The sequence below is a fragment of the Furipterus horrens genome, unplaced genomic scaffold (assembly GCF_987537825.1).
Source record: "Furipterus horrens unplaced genomic scaffold, mFurHor1.1.pri manual_scaffold_13, whole genome shotgun sequence".
In the NCBI taxonomy this organism is placed as follows: Eukaryota; Metazoa; Chordata; class Mammalia; order Chiroptera; family Furipteridae; genus Furipterus; species Furipterus horrens.
In genome coordinates this window covers 58,147,731-58,168,855 of record NW_028327183.1, presented here as the reverse complement: position 1 = coordinate 58,168,855, position 21,125 = coordinate 58,147,731, and the positions used below count along the sequence as shown (strand labels likewise).

General features: G+C 46.0%; 1 protein-coding gene and 1 long non-coding RNA gene across 5 annotated transcripts; one reads left to right on the top strand and one right to left on the bottom strand.

The window, feature by feature from the left end:
* Window positions 1-214: 214 nt before the first annotated feature.
* Window positions 215-15,162, bottom strand: LOC149995623 (uncharacterized). The gene is given in 5 exon segments (XM_090260777.1): window positions 215-617; window positions 620-2,176; window positions 9,683-9,809; window positions 11,686-11,754; window positions 14,947-15,162. Coding segments are annotated over 4 exon segments (1,806 nt in total). The 5' UTR covers window positions 11,734-11,754; window positions 14,947-15,162; the 3' UTR covers window positions 215-543.
* On the top strand, window positions 14,211-19,344 carry LOC149995622 (uncharacterized). Of its 4 annotated transcripts, none has more exons than XR_016507799.1 (4): window positions 14,211-14,364; window positions 14,697-15,078; window positions 18,276-18,372; window positions 18,781-19,343. It is a non-coding gene; the product is annotated as an uncharacterized LOC149995622 (long non-coding RNA). The 4 variants fall into 4 exon arrangements; XR_016507797.1 differs by having other exon boundaries at window positions 14,212-14,364; window positions 14,697-15,065; window positions 18,144-18,372; window positions 18,781-19,344; XR_016507796.1 differs by having other exon boundaries at window positions 14,213-14,364; window positions 18,144-18,372; window positions 18,781-19,344.
* Window positions 19,345-21,125: the final 1,781 nt, after the last annotated feature.

The window sequence follows — 21,125 nt, the reverse complement described above, 5'->3', positions numbered from 1 at the left end:
GGAAATTTCTGATGAACACTTTGCCCTATTGGCCGCACTTAGAAGGCTTCTCCACGGTGTGGTCAGTCACGTGTCCTGGAGGGACAAGCGTAGCCTGAAGCCCTTCTGGCAGACGGAGCATTGCTAGGGCTACTCCCTGCTGTGCAAGCAACAGTGCTACCTGAGTGAGCAGTTTTGCCTGAAGGACTTACCACAGTGGCCATATATTATGTATGGCTTCTCCTGGTGTCCGTCCTCTGATGTATGATAAGAGACTGGCTGAAAGCTCTTCCTCAGTCCCCCATACATACAGCTTCTCTCTAGTGTGCGTTCTGTGCTGTATGATGAGACTATTGCTCTGGACAAAGTCCATGTTGCAGTCCTTACATATATATGGGTTCTCCCCGGTGTGCATCCTTTCGTGGTGGATGAGAATTCAATTCTTGCTGAAGGTCCTGCCAGTCCTGGCACAAATACTGCTTCCCCTCATGTGTCCTTTGGTGTATGAGGTGGTTCCCTTTCTAGTTGAAGTCCATTCTGCAGTCCCCACATGCAAAGAGCCTGTCACCAGTGTTTCCTCTGGTGTTTCCTGGGGTACTTCTTCCAGCTGAAGGCTTTGCCACGTTCACCACACCTACGGTTTCTCCCCCAGTGTGTGACCTCTGATGTACAATGAGGTTCATCTTCAGGCTGTAGGCCTTGCCACACTCCCCACACACGTACGGCTTTTCCCCAGTGTGTGTCCTTTGATGCACTATGAGTTTCATATTTTCACGGAAGGCCCTGCCACAGTCCTGGCAGATATAAGGCCTCTTCCCAGTGTGCACCCTCTGGTGTTGGATGAGCTGGTATTTCTGAGTGAAGGCCTTGCTACAGTCACTGCACACATATGGCTTCTCCCCAGTGTGTGTCCTCTGATGCACAATGAGGCTTGTCTTGTGCCTGAAAGCCTTGCCACAGTTACCGCAGAAATATGACTTTTCCCCAGTGTGTGACCTCTGATGAACAATGAGGGTTGTCTTGTGGCTGAAGGCCTTGCCACACTCTCCACACATGTACGGCTTTTCCCCGGTGTGTGTCCTGTGATGCACTATAAGATTCCTGTTCTCACGGAATGCCTTGCCACAGATCTGGCAGGTGTAGGGCCTCTCACCAGTGTGCGTCCTCTGGTGCTGGATGAGGTGGGGTCTCTGGGTGAAGGCCTTGCCACATTCACCGCACACATAGGGCTTCTCCCCAGTGTGTGACCTCTGATGCACAACGAGGCTCATCTTGTGTCTGAAGGCTTTGCCACACTCCCCACACACATATGGCTTTTCCCCGGTATGTGTCCTTTGATGCCGTATGAAGTTCCTGTACTCACAGAAGGCCTTGCCACAGTCCTGACAGGCATATGGCCTCTCTCCAGTGTGTGTCCTCTGGTGCTGGACAAGGTGGGATTTCTGGCCGAAGGCCTTGCCACAGTCAGAGCACAAGTATGGCTTCTCTCCACTGTGCGTCCTCTGGTGTTGGATGAGGTGGGGTTTCTGGTTGAAGGCCTTGCCACAGTCCCTGCATGCATATGGTTTCTCCCCGGTGTGCGTCCTGTGGTGTGTTTTGAGCTTCCCTTTCTGGGTGAAAGACTTACCGCAGTCCCTACACACGTACGGCTTCTCTCCAGTGTGCACATGCTGGTTCGTGGTGATATACGACTGACAACTGAACTGCTGCCCACAGGTAACACACAAGAAGGGTTTTTCCCTGGTGTGGATTCGATCCTGCTCCTTCTGGGACGAGTTACACCTGAAAGGCTTCCCACAATCCCCACACTTATAGGGCTTCTTCTCTGCAATAGCTTTGAAAGGTGAATCCATGCCTGAAGCACCTGAGTTCTTCCCACACATAGTGAACGGGTGTATCCCTGCTCCTCTCCATCCTTCTGAGCTGGTTGGGTCTGCCATGGGGCTTTGTTGGACATATGCCTTGAATTCATAACATTCAGAGGCTAATGTTTGGGACATGTCCAAATTCCACAGAGAGGTCCCTGGGCTCCCCCGTCGCCATCCCACCCAGTCACCCTGTGTCCCTGCTCCTTCATAGGCAAAAGCCCAGGCACCATCTCTCGTAGCTCCTTCCGCCACCACTGCAACAGAGGGTCTGTCTTCCCAAATGTTTTCCTGTGGGTCTGATTCTTTCAGGTCAGGTCTAGCCTCCAAGCCTGAAGGGAGGAGGAAAGAGAAGACGACACACATGTAGTTAACAATGCGGAGAGGGAGGCTCTTCCCAGGACACACAACACAGCCTGAGAGCAGGGCACAGCCAGTCATAGGGACACATGGAGAAGGGAAGCACTGAGCTGAGATACTGAGGTTGAAGGGGGTTAGCAGAAAGCAAGAAAGGTCCCCTTGGGAGTGGGTGCAAAGGTGGCTAAGGTGCCTCAGAGCTGGGAGAAGACCCATGAAGAGAAATAAGAAGGCATACCCAGGGCTCCTGCAAACCCAGTGAGTGTTGACAGCACCCGGCTCCTCACTTCCAGGCCTCGTCGTGCACGCCCCCCGCCCGCTGTGCTTCTCAAAGGATTGACTCTAGTGAAAAATGATGAAGTGGAGCCTACTCAATGTGTGGCTGTGCTGGTTGTCCCCTGTCTCCCCACCGCCCAGCCAAGCTCCCATCTTCCTACACTGCTTAGGAGCGGCCTGGCCCTGGCTGCTGACTCCTCACCGTCCTCTTGCAAACTCATCCCTCCCTGCCGACGACAGCCACTCTAGTCCCCCCATCTGTGTCCCGTGGTTACCCAATCTGTTTCCAGCCTAGTGCTATCCTGAGTTCTGGACTCTACATGGACATAAGAATTCTTCCAAACATTTAAACACTAAAATTGTACACTATAATCTCACATTCCTAGGAGGCAACAAAGAATGTTGGAGTGGTAATCAGCTGTCCTCACCTGCATTTAAGCCCCCACTGTCCCCACAACATCTGAATTTGAGTCCACACCCCTGAGTCCTGTGAGCCTGGATTTCAGTCTCTCTATGCTGACTAATTCCTAAATGGATGCCCCCTGCCAAGAAACACTGTCTGAGCTCTGCTGAGGAATAATGCAAGGCCTACTGGGTGTCCCTGACCGGTAGTGCAACCTAACCCATTGGATATGAAAGCTGTGATTTTGGAACCTCCAGTCCCAAAGGATATGAAGAAAAAAAGACCCACCGAACAGACTTAGGAAACTAACTCACACGCATGATGACGAATAGCATATAATTCTAGGCAACTAGAATCATCAAATGATAGATACAGGGAAGTAGGACCTGAGTGCCAGGGCTTCGGGAAGGGGATGGGAGCTCATTTTAGGGGTGACAAATTATCAGTTGGGGGTAAATAAGAAATCTGGATGTGTATCATAGTGATGGTTGAACAATGATGTGATTATAGTTCATGTCACGGAACTGTGCTTATAAAAATAGTTAAATGGTTAAAAAATAGTTAAACCACTAATGTTATGTTACGTATGTTTTGCAACCATTAAGAAGAAACTTTGACCTGGTTGGTGTGGCTCAGGAGACTGAGGACATCCTGTACATGGAAAGGTTTCAGGTTGGATTTACAGCAGAGCACTTGCCTGGGTTGCAGACCAAGTCCCCAGTGCTGAGCTGTGCGAGAGGCAACTTACTGATGTTTCACTCACACATCAGTTTCTCTCCTCTCTTTCTACCACCCTCTCTAGAAATAAATAAATAATAAAAAAAAGAAAAGAAAATTTATAAAAAATTTTATTTTACTTTATTATCTTTAGAGACAGGGAAAGGAAGGCAGAAAGACAAGGAGATGATCATCAACTTCCAACAGAAACACATATCACTTGTTTTTTGCACACCTCCAACTGGGGACGTGGCTCACAACCCAGGTATGTGCCCTGGTGGGGAATCAAACCATTGACACTTACCTTTGCAGGCCAGTGTTGATTCCACTGAGCCTCACAAGCCAGGCCAAAAAATCAATTTTTTTATAATTTAAAATGAATGAGTCCTGGCTGGTGTGGATCAGTGGACTGAGAGTCAGCCTGTGAACCAAAGGGTCGCTGGTTCAATTTCCAGTCAGGGCACTTGCCTGGGTTGGGGGCCGGGTCTGTAGGTGGGGGCGCCTGGGAGGCAACCACACATTGATATTTCTCTCCTTCTTTCTCCCCCTCTTCCTCTTTCTCTAAATATAAACAAAATCTTTAAAAAGAAATAATAGGAAAAGAAAGTTAAAAAAGGAGATCTCTGCTCTCCCAGGATCTGTACACTGGCAGCTCCCACAGCGGAAAGTGAGCTCCGTGAAGGCAAGGACCTCACTGGTCCCAGCTCCCATAGAGTGCGGCACACAAAAGGCACCTGATAAACCTTGACTGAATACGGACACATGCTGGCATGGCCTGAATTGCTGGTAAGATTACACCCCTTTTAAAATAGGGGAAACCGAATCTTGAGAATGGAGCCTCCCAATAAGTCACCCAGCACATTCCATCAAGTGATCCAATCACTGAGTCACTATCTGGCCTCCTATGACTATTCTATCCAGGAGGAAAAGTATGACAAGTACGTAAGGTAAGAAATGACACTGGTATCGTGACCCTGAGGTTTGGGGGTGATGCCAGATGTCACAGTATGTGGTGGCCTGAGACATGGAAGCTGAGGGTGACTTTCCAGAGGGAAGAAAGGAGAAGAGTGAGGTGGGTGTGTTTCGGACACGAGTGTGAGACAGGATAGGGACATAACTGGCACGTGGCTGCACTGAGGGGACAGAGAATAGCATGGGTTGTGAATATGGTGAAGTGCAATTCCCAAAGAAAGTAAATGAAAAAAGTGGACTTCCTCTAATTACAAACTTCTGATCATCAAGAAATGTTACTGGGCACCTAGATGTGCACATTCAAAGTAGGGATGATATGTGGTGATGCAAAGAGATGTGACTTTGGGTGGCGGGCATAGAATGTGATACACAGATCATTTATCATTCAAATGTACATTTAAACCTGTAAGATCCTATTACCCAATGTATCAGCAATAATTTTCACTTAAAAAGGTGATGTATGCCCCTTTTAAATCATTCACAGCAATTAACTCAAAATGGAACAAAGACCTGAACAAAAAACTAAAATTCTAAAACTTATTGATAAAACAAGAGTAACTCATCATGGACTTTGGATAGGTAGTCGTCAAGCACGAGCAACAACAAAATAAATAAGCTGGACCCCATTGGCATTAAAAACGTGTGTTAGAAATGATGTCATCAAGGAAGAGAAAAGACAACCCACATAATGAGAAAAATAGTTACAGAGTACATCTCTCATAAAGGTCATAAATGAAAAATTAACAACAAAATAAAATGTAAAGAACACTTAAAAGTGAATGATAAAGAAGCAAATAACACAATTGAAAAAACAGGCTAAAGACTTGAACCAGACACATCGCCAAAGAGAACAGATCACCGACAAATGAGCACCTGGGAAGTCCTCAGCACCAGCTGCCAGCTGGGCCGTGGTAAGACCACTCACCAACCAGAGTGGCTGCAGTGAGAAAGGATGAGCGTATTCAGTTCTGACAAGCACACGGAGCAGTGCAATGCCCAGCGCCTGCTGCTGGAAGCAAAAGTGAGACAAGTGCTTTGGGGAAAGGTTGGCATTTCTAAAAAAGTTAAATAAGTACCTAGGTATGAAAAAGCCATGCTCAAGAGAAAGGACATCATGTGTCTACAAAAAAAGATCCAGAACTGGACACAATCCATGTGTTCACCATCAAGTGAATATATAAACACAGGGTGGTCTATCCAGGAAGAAAGATCACTCTGCAATGGAAAGAAGTGAGTTAGAGCCCTGGTCAGGAAGCATCGTTGACAGGAGTATTGTCTCAAGCACCAAAAGATTGCGGGTCTGGACTTCCTGGTAAGATGGAGGACTAGACTGACATGCTCCATCTTCCTCCACAACTAAGAAAGGAATACAACTACCGCAAAACCAGAAATAAGCAGAAGTACCAGAAAATAAAGCTACATGGAAGTCAAATGTATGTAGTTATGAAGAAGTGGTGCTTGTCTGGATGGGTAGGAGGGGCAAAGCCGGGGTGGAGAGGTCAAGCTGTGCAGGAGACAGCAGTGGGATGGCAGTAAGCACAGAGAACTGTATTAAGGGGAGGCGAGAAGCGCCTGGGGAGCACCCCTGGCTGCAGACCAAACCCGTAAGCTCACGATTCCAACGCCAAAGAAGCCAGACCCCATTGCCTTGGATTGTAAGGACTGGAGCGTGTGGGGACAGAAGAGAAGGCTCCCGGTCTCTCAGCAGAGAGTGAACAGCAGGAATCCATCTTGGATCCCTACCCCCACACAAAGTGCCACAGTGTGGTGAGAAGGGTCCCCCGGTAGTCAGGAGTGCACGGGGCTCCACCCCCTATATCACAGGAGGTGTGACAGCCCTGCCCAAGAAGCAAAGGTAAACACAAAACTGTCAGCATGACAGGGATCATGATAAGAGATGCCAATCACGCAGGGGATCAGACAGCAAATATAAGATCTATCGGACCAGCAGACAGGAAATCTTTATGAGGCACAATTCAGAGCTCTGGTTATAAGAAAGCTTACAGACCTAACAGTGGATCTTAACACGTTGCGTACCGGGGTATTTAAATGCCTTTTAATCCTCTGTTCCGGCAAGTTTTTAATATTTAAATATGGTTATATGGATAATATTAATGAAATGACTTCAGGAAATTAAGAATTAAGCCACTACTATGCTTAATTAATAAAAAAAAGCAAATGAAAAATTACTACTGAATGTCTAAATAACCTTATTTAATTGTTTAAAATTACATGATTAAATGACAAGAATTCTGACCATACGAACGCAACGTGTTAAACAAGATGGGGAAGGAACGAAGGCTAGTCCTGCTGAAATGAATGAATAAACATACAAAACAAGTGGTGAGGGAAGGAAAACCAGGGATCAAATCAACAAATCGGAACATAGGGAAGGAACAAACAGTCAACCAGTGCAGAAAGAGGAAACGAAAAATGAGGAAAATGAGGAGAGGCTCAGAAACCTATGGGACAGCTATAAGTGGGCCAACATCTGAATCATAGGGTTGCCGGAAGGTGAAGAACAAGAACTAGAAATTAAAAAATTATGTGAAAAAATAATGAAGCGGAACTTTCCTAACTTGGGGAAGGAAATAAACTTACAGGTTCAGGAAGCACAGAGAGTTCCAAAAAACTGGACTCAGGGAGAACCACACCAAGACACATTATAATTAAAATGTCAAAAATTAAAGATAAAGCGAGAATCTTAACAGCAACAAGAGAGAAGAAGAGAATTACATACAAAGGGGTCCCAATAAGACTCTCAGCTGATTTTTCAAAAGAAACTCTGCAGGCAAGAAGGGACAGGCAATCAATATTCAAAGTAAAGAAAAGCAAAAACCTAAAGCCACGATTACTCTATCCAGTGAAGCTGTCATTCAGAATAGAAGGGCAGAGAAAGTGCTTCCAGGACAAAGTAAAACTGAAGGAGTTCATCAGATCCAAACTACTGTTATATGAAATGTTAATGGGACTTGTTTATGAGAAAGAGGATCAAAACTATGAATATTAAAGTGAAAACTGTATCAGAACAACCAACAGAAGCTAGGGTATTGAAAAAAAGGCAAACTAAGTAGGCAACGAGAATGGGAAGAGAACTATAGGTATGGGGATCGTTTTGGGTGGATGTCAGTGGAGAGGGGGAAGAAGGGAAAGGGAGGGAGATGGTACAGGAATTAAGAAGCATAGTAGGAAGAGGTGGAGTCGACAGGAAGATGAGAAGAACTATACACACAACCAAGGGGCATGGTCTAAGTGGGGGGGACAACTTGAGAGGGGGTCACTGGGTGTAGGGGAACAAAGGGAAAAGAAATAGGGACAACTGTAACAGCATAATCAATAAAGCATATATATTTTAAAAAGTTTAAATAAAGGCCTTCTTACAGAAAAAAAGAAAAAAAATTGTGAGTCTGACCCCAGTCAGGGCCTCTATGAGAGGCAAGAGATGCATGTTTCATTCTCTCTCTCTTTGAAATCAATAAACATATACTTGGGGGAGGATTTAGAAGTAAAAAAAAGAAAAATGAAAGGAAAAAGAGAAGGGAACTATTGAATCCTATAGACACTGTGGCTGATCCTGAAAATTATGAGACCAAGTGTAAAAAGTCAGATAAACAAACAAAAAGGAGTACATGCCATACAAATTCATATATAAAAAAAGCTAGAAAGACAAAGTAAACCACAGTGATGACCAGAGGGTAGAGGGTGGTGGGAAAGGAAGGAAAATCTTTTCATGTTAATGGACGTGTGTAGTCTACGTCACAATGCAATGAATGATTTCCCAACTAATATGATCTCAAAATGCATCAAATCATTCATTTTAATTTATCACAGTTAACCGTATAGTAGTTCAACGTCCACAAAAGTTCTTAATGTAATGGGATCATATACTAATTTTGAATGTTAGTTTTTCCAGAACAATATTGTCCAGAAATATTTTTCTGTGTTAGTGACTACAAAGAGTGTTCATTTCTGAGGAGCATTGTATTTTCCTTCATGTTCATACACCTTTACACATTAAGAGAGTCTGGTAGGTGAGCATGTAGGGCATTCCTTCCGATTTTTCTTCCTATGAAAAGCTCTGCTCACTTATAGGAAAATTTTTAAGTGACCTATTATACAAATAGAATCATTTGAAATTTGGTTGATAACACCAAACTGTCTTCCAAAAGAGTTGTCACCATTTCATGCTCCTATAATTAAGAGTCCCTTCCTCTAAAACATTGTATGACATACAGCTGTCTCTCTCTTTTTTTTTTTTAATAGTTCAACCCAAGATATTCTTAAGAGAGAAAGGAAGTGGGTGGGGGGACTAGAAGTGAAGAGAGAATGAGAAAGAAACATCGATCACTTGCCTCCTTTATGTGCCCCGACTTGGAATCCAACTCGCAACCTAGATGTTTGTCCTGACAGGAATTCTGACTTGCAACACTCCGGTATAAGGGAGGACGCTCCAACCAACTGAGCAAGGCCGAGCCTAATATTCCTTTTTAACTCTGTGTACCTCATGGGAAAGACCCATGTTTTTGTGACTCAACTGGTACTCTGTTGACTATTAGTATGATTTGTAAATCCTTTGTAAAATTTAACTCCATGTGTTTCTACATCAGGGAATTGCTGCTGATGAGCTGGGTCCATCTCTCTATCATTCCCTTGGTCTTTTTCTCATTATATTCTAACAGTTCTTCATATATTTATAATCGTCTGTTATATATGTCGTAAATACTCATCCCCACTTTAACAACCATCAACTATATTTTTACATTTATTCACTTTTTAAAATAGTTTATTTATTTATATTTAGAGGTTGGAAGGGAGAAAGAAAGAGAAGGCGAGAAAGATCAATGTGCTATTGGCTGCCTCTCACACGCCGCAAACTGGGGAACCTATCTGAAAAACAAGCATGGGTCTTGAGCATTAATCATACCAGTGGCTTGAGGATTGGCAGCTTGGTGCTGAAACCAGTGAGTACACTAGCCAGGGCTCAAGTTTATTTTTACTTCTGAGTGACTTGAAAATTCTACCGAGTAAGATTTGTACATCTTTTTTATTTTTTATTTCTATTATCCTAAAGTGACAGGCAGGTGGTGAATAATGCGATGAAGCTGCCCCTTACCCAGTGAGACCATGTTCCAGTAGGTCTCCATCATCACATCTCTGTACAGGTCCTTCTGCGCAGGATTCAGCTGCTGCCACTCTTCCTGGGTGAAGTCCACCATCACATCCCGGAACGCCACCGAGCCCTGCAAGAGGAAGCGCACATGACTCACCGTAGGGCCTCACAGAGGTTGGGAGAAACAGCCAAAAGGGCCGAGAGGATCAGAAAGGCACACAGGATGCATGTGACATGGTGTCAACAAGGTGCAGAGCTCTGAGGGGGTCTGACCACCCCGTGTCCTCAGTGCCTAAGTACACTGGATGGGCCTTGGACTGACAAAGAAACTATGCAGCTGTTCGCCAGGAAGACAAAGAACCCACTTAAACAAAGAGCAAAGGGCCTGAATAGACACTTATCCAAAAGGCCATACACATGGCAAACAGATATATGGAAAAAACATATGTCTGTAATCATGAGAGAGCTGTAAATTTTGACAATGAAATATCACATCATACCTGTCAAGACAGAAATCCCTGCAATCTGGTCATTACCATTGTGACAGGTGCCTGAGCAGCAACAGCTCTAGGGGATTTCCGAGCAGCTAGAAGGTGTGGTCTGTGGTTACATCCTTAGGGGGAGATTCTGGGTGGGGGCAGGAGGGTCAAGATCTAAGGCTAAAAAGCAGATGGAGCACTGAGGACACAGAACAATGACCCTGTGTGTGAAATCATAGTGGCTTAGCACTCCGTGGATCACAAGATAACATGAGGATGACAATGTTGTCACCACAGCACTAATGACACCTGATGCTCACTAGGCAGTTGCTCTGTGCCAGGTATTAGTCTAAGCCATGTACCTGGGTTAGCTGGATGAGATTTGTGTGGCATTCCTGTGTTGAAGTGCTAACCCCCAGCATCTCAGGATGGGACCTGAATTGCAAATAGCCATCGCAGTTTGTAAGAGTTAAGATGATGTCCATTGGAGAAAGGTGGTACCTAAGGAGACAGTACTGATGTCCTTATAAATCCGAGAAATTAGGACACTGTGACAGTCATGGAAGGAGAAGCACACATGAGGATAGGAGTTATGCTACCACTGGTCACTGGACCAGCAGAAACTGGGAGAAAGCACCCTGCCAACAACTTGTTGTTGGACTTCTGGGCCCCAGAACTATGGAAAAATGATTCGTCTTTTTCACAACTCCTTGTCTGTGGTGCTTTGTTATGGCAACGTCACGGTCTAAGCAGAGGAACCAATCTTTGTGGAACATGGACGACAGCTCACCCTCCCTGAGAGGAGGATGCACCTGAATCTGTGGGCTCACACTGTCTCCTCTGTCCTGGGGCCAAAACCGCATGATGAGGGAGCTGTACAGGCAGACAGTGATTAACAGTCCAGGCTTCGGAGCCATCAATGAAATGCTGGCTCTGCCCCACAGCCCCTTTGCTGTGTTTCTGTGTTCAACTGTATGAACCTTCCTGAGCCTGTTTGTTCAATGGCCCTCGTAGTAACAGCGCCCCATCTTGTAGTTGTTAGGGGGCTAAATGAGTTCACACATATGTGAATGCACCGCTACCTACTGCTGCAGGAAGATCTCTGAAATGGCAGCTACTACCATCTTTTATTAATTGGACATTTCATACAATCTCTTCTATATGTTCGTTATTGGTAATGCTTATTTTATATTATCTTTATTTGATTCTTTGCCCCATTCATACTTAGGTAAAGACCAAGGATTTAATTTTTCTTTTGTAATCTTTTTCTGAAGATCTGTTTATTGATTTCACAAAAAGGAGGGATAGAGTAAAACAAGATTTGAAAGAGAAACATCCAAAAACTGCCTCCCAAATGCACCGTGAGCCAGGGATGAACCTGCAACTTTTGGTGCACAGGATGATACTCCAGCCACCTGTGACGCATGCTCAGAGAAAGAATTTCTTTTTTAAAAAAAACATCGAGGGTCATCCCAGCCCAGAACCCTGACGCTAATGAAGGAGGTGCAAGAGGGTGGCATGACTCACCAGGGCCTTCTTGGTCAGCGGCTGGGTGGCCATCCTTCCAGTGCCCATGGTGACTGGGGGAAGGGCAAGCTGGTCGCAGGGGAAGAAAGAGAAAGACGCAGTGAGAAACCACTTCTAGCACAGAGTGAAATGCAGACAGGGACACGCACACACATTAATAGTGAATGTGTGGGGGGCTGATAGCATCCAAGGCACACCACAAACACCCCAGATTTAACCCTCCTGACACCCTACAAGGTGGGGGCTATGTCCACTCATCGCATGTCACAGATGAAGTAACTGAGGACAAAAAGATAAGCCATCCATGCAGAACACAAGGCTGGAATTAAAACTGGGCCAAGTACATTCAGGTCCATGTGCTTGGTGTTCACTTCACAATAACATACTGACACACCCCCAATACACGCATGCACACACAGCCAGTCCCACAGTTAGAGGGAAAAAAAAGACACCACTCATCTGGACTGACTGCTGGCCCCAGAAACCAGAATACACAACCAGCACCATCACTACTCTCTGGGTCACCCCTAGATCTCCTGGGGTTTCTATGAGGCTCAATTATCAGGTACATGTAGGAAGCCTGGAGCTGTGTGATTGCATTCGTTGGAGCATCATCCCAAACAAAAAATATCTAGTTCAGTCCCTGGTGGTGGCTCAGGCCTAGGTTATGGGTTTCACCAGAGGTCAGGGTACCAGTGGAAAGCAACTGATCAATGCTCTGCACCCTCTCTTCCTCTCTCTCTAAAATCAATAAACATAAATGATGATTCCTATAGCACTGTTGCTAGAAACAAACGCCAGCCACCCAACACCGGATATACGGATACCTGGTGGGTGTCCAGTCTGAAATTTAAGGTAGTCTTCCACAAGCAGGAGTTCTGTTATGTCCCCAGGTGCAGTGACTTCATGGGTGTTTAAATAGAAAAACTTTTAAAGATTTATTCATTTTTAGAGAGAGAGGAGAAGGAAGGGAGGGAGAAAAAAATTGCAGAGCGAAAGACACACCAACTGGTCACCGCTCGCAGAACCCCAATGTGGACTGGGACCACAAATCAGGGACAAGGCTCCAATGGGGAATCGAACCAGCAATCCCTTGGGTCACAGGTTGGTGCCCAATCCACACCAGCCGGGGCTTTAAAAAGATAAGATTTTAATTTTATTAAATGTCATCTTTCTAAACCTGTGTTCTCTGACTCCTAAGGTCCCTGCACCAGGAGGTCAACATGGGCACTTGTGGGAGGGCTAGGAAGCCACCAAAGTCAACTTATCCAAGAGGCACAGTCGGCCCAGGACCGTCACACTTGTAGGTGTCCTTAAAAATGTCATTGTCTGTTTTTATATTATAAGAAAAAGAGCAAAATCTAATGCAGCCTGGACTACACTGGTCCTTATAGCAGGGCAACCACAACTCTAATTCTTACTGTATTAATAAAAAGGAGGCCATGAAGGCACAGAGGCCCTGGAAGTGCCCTGTGCACAGGGCTGGTGAAGGCTGAATGCCGTGTGGCCTCAGAGGTGTAGATGCAGCACCTGGGGTGGCTGCTGCTCCTGCTCCTCCTCCCAAGCTTTCTGATATTTCCTTCCTTCCTTTGTTTGCAATGGGAGACAAGGACTTGCCACCTGTGCGGTGGTTAGTGCAGGGGCTCTGGAAACCGATGCCTCATTGTGCAGCTGTAGGAGTTAGTCTCTGACCCTCAGTTTCCCCATCTTTAAAAAGGAGATAGAGAGGGTGCGTAGCTGAGAATTACTGAAAGGGCTACAAATGCTTAAGAAGATAACCTGAGCACCCCACACACGCCCTGAAGATCCAACCCGTCAGCAAGGGGCGGGGTCTCTGACCTTTCTCAGCCCCGCCCCTTGCGACCACCCACGCGCCCCCCCCCCCCCCCGTCGGGCCGGCAGGCGGGCAGCCCCGCCAGGCCCCCTGTGCAGGAGGGCAGCCTTCCCCACGCTCTCGGGGGGCCCCCCACACGCACCGCACACACGGCAGCCACCCCCGCAGACAGAGTCGCGGGGCACACGCGGGGGGCGCCTCGGACAGGACAGACGCACCCGCACGCGCAGACACACTCACCCCCAGACGCGCAGACAGACCCCGAGGAGGAGACCAGACACGGCGGACGGCTGGATGGGGCCTCAGGCTCAGTCCCCGCGGACGGACACGACGGCGGACGCGCTCACAGACGCGGGCACAGAGGGACCCGGGGAGGCCAGACAGGAGCGGACACACACACGAGCAAAGGGAGACCCAGGAGGCTCCCGGGACCCACGCGGGGACAAACACGGAGACACACAGCGACTACCCGGGTATCAGCCCCGCGCGTACACACGCAGTTCTGTCACCCGCACCACACCGCTCCGACCCGCACCCCCTCCCGCATCCACACGCCGCTTCCCAGGGCCCCACCAGGTCTCCTCAGGTCCTCAGAGCGCAAAGCCTGACTCCCCACCTGTCTACCTCAAGAAACTTCGTGGCGTCCTCTACGACAGAACCTCATCAGTTCAGACTGCGCCTGCGCGAACCGGGCGACTACAATTCCCAGAAGTCTCCGCGCGTCGCCATCACCACCAACGCAACCTCCCCTCAGGGCTAGCCGGACAGACAGGCACGTGACAGGCGGGCGCGGCCCTCACGTCCAGAAAGCACGGTTGTGGGGAGCTCAGCGGCATCGGGGGAAGGTCGCGCAGTGGAGCAAAGCGGGAGGAGGACGACAGAGCAGCGGGGAGGGCGGAGGGGGTGGCGGCCACGGAAACGGAGGGACAGGGTTTCAGGGAGACGTGAAGGCTGCCGCGGGGCAGAGCGAGGGGTAGGGGCGGGAGGGGGAGGGGAATTCCGGTGGAGGCTGGAAAAGACGCGGCAGCCCCTCAGGAGACTTCCGGCGTCCGGCACGGGGTCTTGAGAGCCATGGTGACTGGCAAAAAGTTTTTTAACCAGGCAGAGAAGCAAGAAAACAAGTGTCAGCCCTTCCCGTTACGTGACAGCCCCTTTTCATTGTACGTTATCGTTACAGAACCTAAGTGGGGGTTCCGCTTCCAGCCGCCCCCATTAGGAAGCTCTACAGGCAGAGGAAGGTGGGAAAAGACGTTTTTCATTTCGATGCCGCAGTCCGCGACAACGGCAGCCTCTTGTCTGAAATCCCACCCGCTCCGGAAATCGGAGGGGAAAACCCAGCCGTCCGCAGCCGGACCGCCACAGGAGGCAGTTTCTTGAGCTGCTAAAAGCACCGTGATTTGGAGGCTCAGGTGCCGATGAGCACTCACCGGGGCAGCTCAGCTCGCACCGGCCGCTGTCCAGTTTCAGGCTTCCTCCCGGAATCCACAGGCGCCCAGGTCTGCGAGGCCGCTTCCTTAGCCACAAGGTCCCGCCAACTCACTGGACAGTATGTTCGCCAGGTGGATAAGAGAATGACCCTTATTTCCCCTGGGTTTATATTAGTTCCAGGTGTGGGATGGGCTGAACGTCCAATTTCCTTCCAAATTTCCGCATACTGAGGCGGGGCCAAGTCTACCAACGACCAATCCCTTCCCCACGATACACAGGCTAATCTTCCTTCCTGCTGCTACCACTATCCTGGCTCTTTTTTTTTAAATATATTTTATTATGTTGTTACAGTAGTCCCAATCTTTTTCCCCATTGCTCCCCTCTGCCCAGTACCCCCCCTTCCCTCCAGCAATCCCACACCCCTTAGTGCATGTCCATGGGTATTGCATATAAGTTCTTTGGCTTCATTCACCCTTTTCTATTTTGTTAACTTCCCTATGCCTATTTTGTACCAACCAATTATGCTTCTTCATCCCTGCACCATTTTCCCATTTCTTCCCCCTAACCCTCCCAACTGATAACCCTCCAAATGATCCCCATACCTATGATTCTGCTCCTATTCTGGTTTACTTAGATGGATTTTGTTTTTATTTTTTAGATTCAGTTGTTGATAGTTGTGAGTTCGTTGTCATTTTAATGTTCGTAATTTTCACCTTTTTCTTAAATAAGTACCTTTAACATTTCAAATAATAATGGCTTGGTGATGATGAACTCCTTTAGCTTTACCTTGTCTGGGAAGCACTTCCTATGCCCTTCCATTTTAAATGATACCTTTGCTGGATACAGTAATCTTGGTCATAGGTCCTTGCTATATTCATCACTGTGGATACTTCTTGCCAATCCCTTCTTGCTTGCAGTTTCTTTTGAGAAATCAGCTGACAGTCTTATAGGCACCCCTTTGTAGGTAACTCTGGTTTTCTCTTGCTGCTTTTAAGATTCTCTGTTTATCTTGAACCTTTGACATTTCAATTATGATGTGTCCTGGTATGGTCCTCCTTGAGTCTAGCTTGTCTGTGTCTCTCTGTGCTTCCTGGACTTGTATGTCTATTGCCTTCACCAAATTTGGGGCGTTTTCCTTCATTATTCTTTCATTTAAGCTTTCAATTCCGTGCTCTTCTTCTCCTTCTGGCACCCCTATGATTTGGATCTTGGCACAGTTAAAAGTTCTCCGAGAGGTTCATAAGCCTCTCCTCAGTCTTTTCAACTCCTGATTCCTCTTCCTGTACTGGTTGACTGTTTTATTCTTCCTTATGTTCCTAATCATTGATCTCAACCTTTATTTCCTTCCCTTCACCACTGGTTTTCTCTGGATTTCCCTTTGTTTCATTTGGCATAGTGTTCATTTCTTCCCATATGCTTTTGCTGTACTTAAACATATCTGTCAAGCCTGTGAGCATCTTTATCACTAGGGTTTTGAACTCTACATCTCTTAAGTTGGCTATTTCCTCGTCGCTTAGTTCTTTCACTGGACCCTTAATCCATTCCTTCTTTTGGGCCATACTTCTCTGTCACCTCATCCTGACTGGCTCCTGTGTATGTTTGCCTCTGTGTCTTAGGTAGAGCTGTGGTACCTGTTATGTTGTATGGGGCAGAGCCTTAGATATTTGTTAGTATGGACGACCCATTTCACCACCTTGTGGCGCTGTATGTGGGGGATGGGTCTGAGAAGGAACAATGCCACTTGCTCAGCACTTGCCCCTTTTCCTGTCACTTCTTTTCATTCCTTATGGGACTTGCGCCTCTCTAGCTGTTGCCCTGGCCGTCGTTTCAGTGTGGGTGGGTCTGTGGACATTATAGGACTGTAGGGGTCCTTTAAACAAGCGTCCTCTACTGAAAGTCTGGCAGTTTCTTATTCTGCCCCTACCCCCACTTGTTTGCACAATCAGAAGCACTGAGGCTTTTTTTTCCCCTGCACTGGGACCATGAGATGTGCGGTCTGATCTGGTGTAGGGAGTGCTACCCAGGTGTGTCTCCTTACTTTTTAAAATGTGTGACTGTGCTTTCCATCAGCCTTTTTCTGCAGCTGCTGTAATTGCTGTCACCACCACACCACATCCTCTCTGCTCCGGCTCTTCCCCTCTACCTGTCTGCTGAGTATTTCTTTATATCTTTGTTTGTTGGACTTCCATGCAGCTTGATTTTCTGTAATTTCTGGTTGTCTCTAGTTTTGAGGTAATTGTATTCCTTCTTAGTTGTGAAGGGAAATGCAGCCTGTCTAGGCCTCCATCCTGTGCTGTTTGTTAACTCTTTGGTGCAAGTGCCTTACTTCTTCTAGTCACACCCTCTTTCAGAATCAGAATGGGGTAGGAGGGCTTTTCCCCTACCCACTCCTCTTGCTCCCATTCGCCCACTCAGTGAAGTGCTACCTCCTCCAGCCCTCCTGTCTGTCACAGAGTATCTAACTCCAGGGAAGGATGCTCCCACATTCCAGGTAGCTCAGTTACCAATGCAATGCTCCCTGACTTCGCCATTGCTCAGGGCAGATGGAGATCTACTAGGGTGTTCTCTCCTCATCCTGCCCTTTACTTCTCCCAGTGGTCTGGCCTTGCTATATGTGTCCTTAAGATGTAGAAACGAATTTAGTCCTAGCAACCAAGCTACTTTCCAGATGAGCACAGTGACACAGACAAGGGCGGTCATAGGAGAGAAAAGTGGGGAAGCTGGAGTGGGCAAGAGTCCTCTAGGCTGCACAGTCATTCTTAAGAGCCATCTTTGACTTTTATGGTGGCAGGATCTTGCTACAACCTACCTGAAATTATTAACACAGAACTTTAAAAACATTTCTGTAGGGAAAAGTGTACCCCCAAAATAAAAAGACATACATGAAAGGATTCTGGATGGTTTCTTTGGGCAAATTAGGAAAGTGCTATATATTTACATGTGAGTTATTGGCAAGGTTCTAGCTTTTACGATGCAAGGTCGAGTCCTAGAAGAAAATTGTGTATAAGAATATAGCATGGATATATTTTATGGTAACTTGAATGATAAACACTGTAAATCACGATATTGAATGACTTTTTTTTTTTTTTGAATGATGAAAAGCCTTTTAGCTTAAAATTTCTTAAAAATTCTTACTTTCTAATATGATCAATTGTGTGCATTGTACACCGTATGTGCTATTTTGGTTTCACTCTAGTGGGTAAAGGCACATGGCAATCATCTCACGTTGGCCATGAGTGGTGCAGGGTTTGAATGAGCCTCTGGCATAAAAATCCAGCCACTGTAGAACTGATGACTGAACATATGGACATATTTGTTCTTCGCGAAGATCTGATCACCAGGGAAGCCACAGCTGCCCCCAGCACTCAAGACGCAGACATCATAAATACCCACTATGTGCTGAATATTGCAAGATACAAATTGAGGTGTGTCCGTTTCCCCTAAGATAATTTCCACACCTCTCTAAGGGGGAGGAAGCTTTCCATGGCTTATTTGAGCTTTTGATCAGCTAGACTCACTGAACTCTGGCTGTTCCCTACTTTTCTAAAGGTGTTGGCCCAGAGGGTTTTGATATTTCAAACTCGGTGAAAAAAACTGAAATAATAAAAATCTTAATTGCCTTGACTGGTATGTCTTATTGGATTGAGTGGCAGCCTGGTAACCAAGCAGTCACCAGTTTGATTCCCAGTCATGGCACATGCCTGGGTTGTGGGTAAGGTCCCAGTTGGGGGCATGTGAGAGCCAACTGCAAGTTTATATTTCTGTCCCTTTCCTTTTCCCTTCTTTTCCCTCTAAAAGTAAATAAAAGCTTTAAAAAAAATTTTTTTTTCGAGTCAGCGTAGCGATCCTGCCACGCTTTGGGCCAAGACCTCACCAAAATGCATCTAAAATGGAACACGCCATGGAAACCATGATGTTCACATTTCACAAATTCGCTGGGGATAAAGGCTACTTAACGAGGACCTGAGAGTACTCATGGAAGAGGAGTTCCCTGGATTTTTGGATAATCAAAAAGACCCTCTCACCATAGACAAAATAATGAAGGACCTGGAACAGTGCTGACATTCAGAGTGGGCTTCCAGAGCTTTTCGCTAATTGCTGGGCTCACCATCGCATGCAATGACTGTTTTATAGTACACATGAAGCAGAAGGGAAAGAAGTAGACAGAGGAGCAGCTACTTCCTCACTGATAGAGTTCTCCCAATGGGTCATTTAAGGAATCTCTGCCCCACAGCTTCCCCCAGTATAAAGATTTCATAAGCAGATTGGGACCCTCAAAAAATGTACAAATAAAATCCCACTCCTGTTTAACAAGAGAAAAAAAGCTAATTAAAACCAGAGAAGCTTTTGATTTAAAATAATTTTTTTTCTTTAATTCTGTCTCCCATGCTTTCTGTATTTGGTCTCCATGATGGTAGGCAATACATATATATTTTAACTTGTATATTTAAAAGAAATTTTAGGCTATTAGAGTTGTCCTTATTTTTTCCATTTTTAAATTATATTTTATTGGCTATGCTGTTACAATTATCCATTTTTTTCCCTTTCTCCCCTCCACACAGTACACCCATTCATTTCAACAGTCCAACACCCCTTCATTCATGCCCATGGGTCAGGCCTGTATGTTCTTTGACTTCTCCCTTTGTTATACTATTCTTAACATACCCCTGTCTATTTTGTACCTACCAATTATGCTTCTTAATCCCTGCACCATTTCCCCATTTCTCCCCATTCACCCTCCCAGCTGATAACCCCCTAATAATCCCCATACCTATGATTATGTTCCTTTTCTGGTTGTGCTTCATTTGTGTTAGTTTTTGTTCCTTAGCTTCTGTTGTTGATAGTTCAGCTTATTGTCATTTTAATATTCATAGTTTTGATCTTGTTCCTCAATAAATCCCTTTAACATTTCATATAGTAAGGGCTTGGTGATGATGAGCTCCTTTAGCTTTACCTTGTCTTGGAAGCACTTTATCTGCTCTTCCATTCCAAATGATAGCTTTGCTCGATTGAGTAATCTTGGTGGTAGGTCCTTGCTTTTCATCTCTTTGCATACTACTTGCTAGTCCCTTCTTGGCCAGTTTGTTTTGAAAAATCAGGTGATAGTCTTACAGGAACCCCTTTGTAGGTGTGAGAAATGCTCAAAATAAAGCACTGGGACAGTGGATTTCAGCAGCAAAGTGAGGCGTTTATTCACGAGTCTGCAGTGTTGGGCACACAGCCAGCAAGGGGAATGGGTGTCAAAGTGGGAAGAGCCAACTGCTTTTATTCCTCACGCAAAGTAGTCCCTCCCCATTTCTTTATTAATTGAATACTCTGAGACTTTAATCTAGTGTGATTGTCTAGAAGTAACAGGTAATAGGTGAGGCGTAATATTTAATAGGTGTGGGGTAATCAGTAATAGGTCTGTCAGCAGCTCCCTTTGTTTTACTGTTGACTCAAAGACTGACCCCCTGATCATGATTCAATTATAGAATTGATATTAGCTGTTAATTATTTTCTACTGACTTGAGTCAACAGCTTCCTTTTTCCTTAAAATTTCCTTTTCTGTTTTGGAAATTTGACTACTCAAACCTCTAATTTGTCTCTTCAGACCTCATGAGGATATCCCGACTCTGCCTCATAGTAAGGATTTCCTTCAGCCTCCAGGTGGAAGAGATTATTTTATTGATAAGTTACTGGCATCTGTTTAGTAGTGCAGTCTCAATCTCTGAACTAAACCTCTGATGCAAGGAATACTACAGTGGCCAAAAGCCTTAAGCGTGCCTGTTACTACTACGAGGGAAACCAGAGCTGGAATGAAGGTTTCTCTCCATTTACAATAGCATTCCTCTAAGTATCCACTCGTTTTCCGCTGTCTGTACAGCCATCTTGGTGATCAGAAGCACTTGGTAAGGACCTTCCTAGCTTGGCTGGAGCTTATCCTCTTCCCAGGTCTTTAGTAAGACTAGGTCCCCTGGCAGGAACGGGTGCACGGGCTTGTCAGGCGAATAGATAAACCTGCAGTGAGCAAACTTGTGCAAAATGGCTAATTCACACAACAACCCACGAACCAGTTTCTGAGTCTGTAAGACTGGAGATATCCAGTCACAGGGCTTTTCCTGGAATATTTAACAGTGGCAATTTTACAGATCCCCCTTGCCTGTAAATTGAGCATCTTTATGATGTTACAAACCTA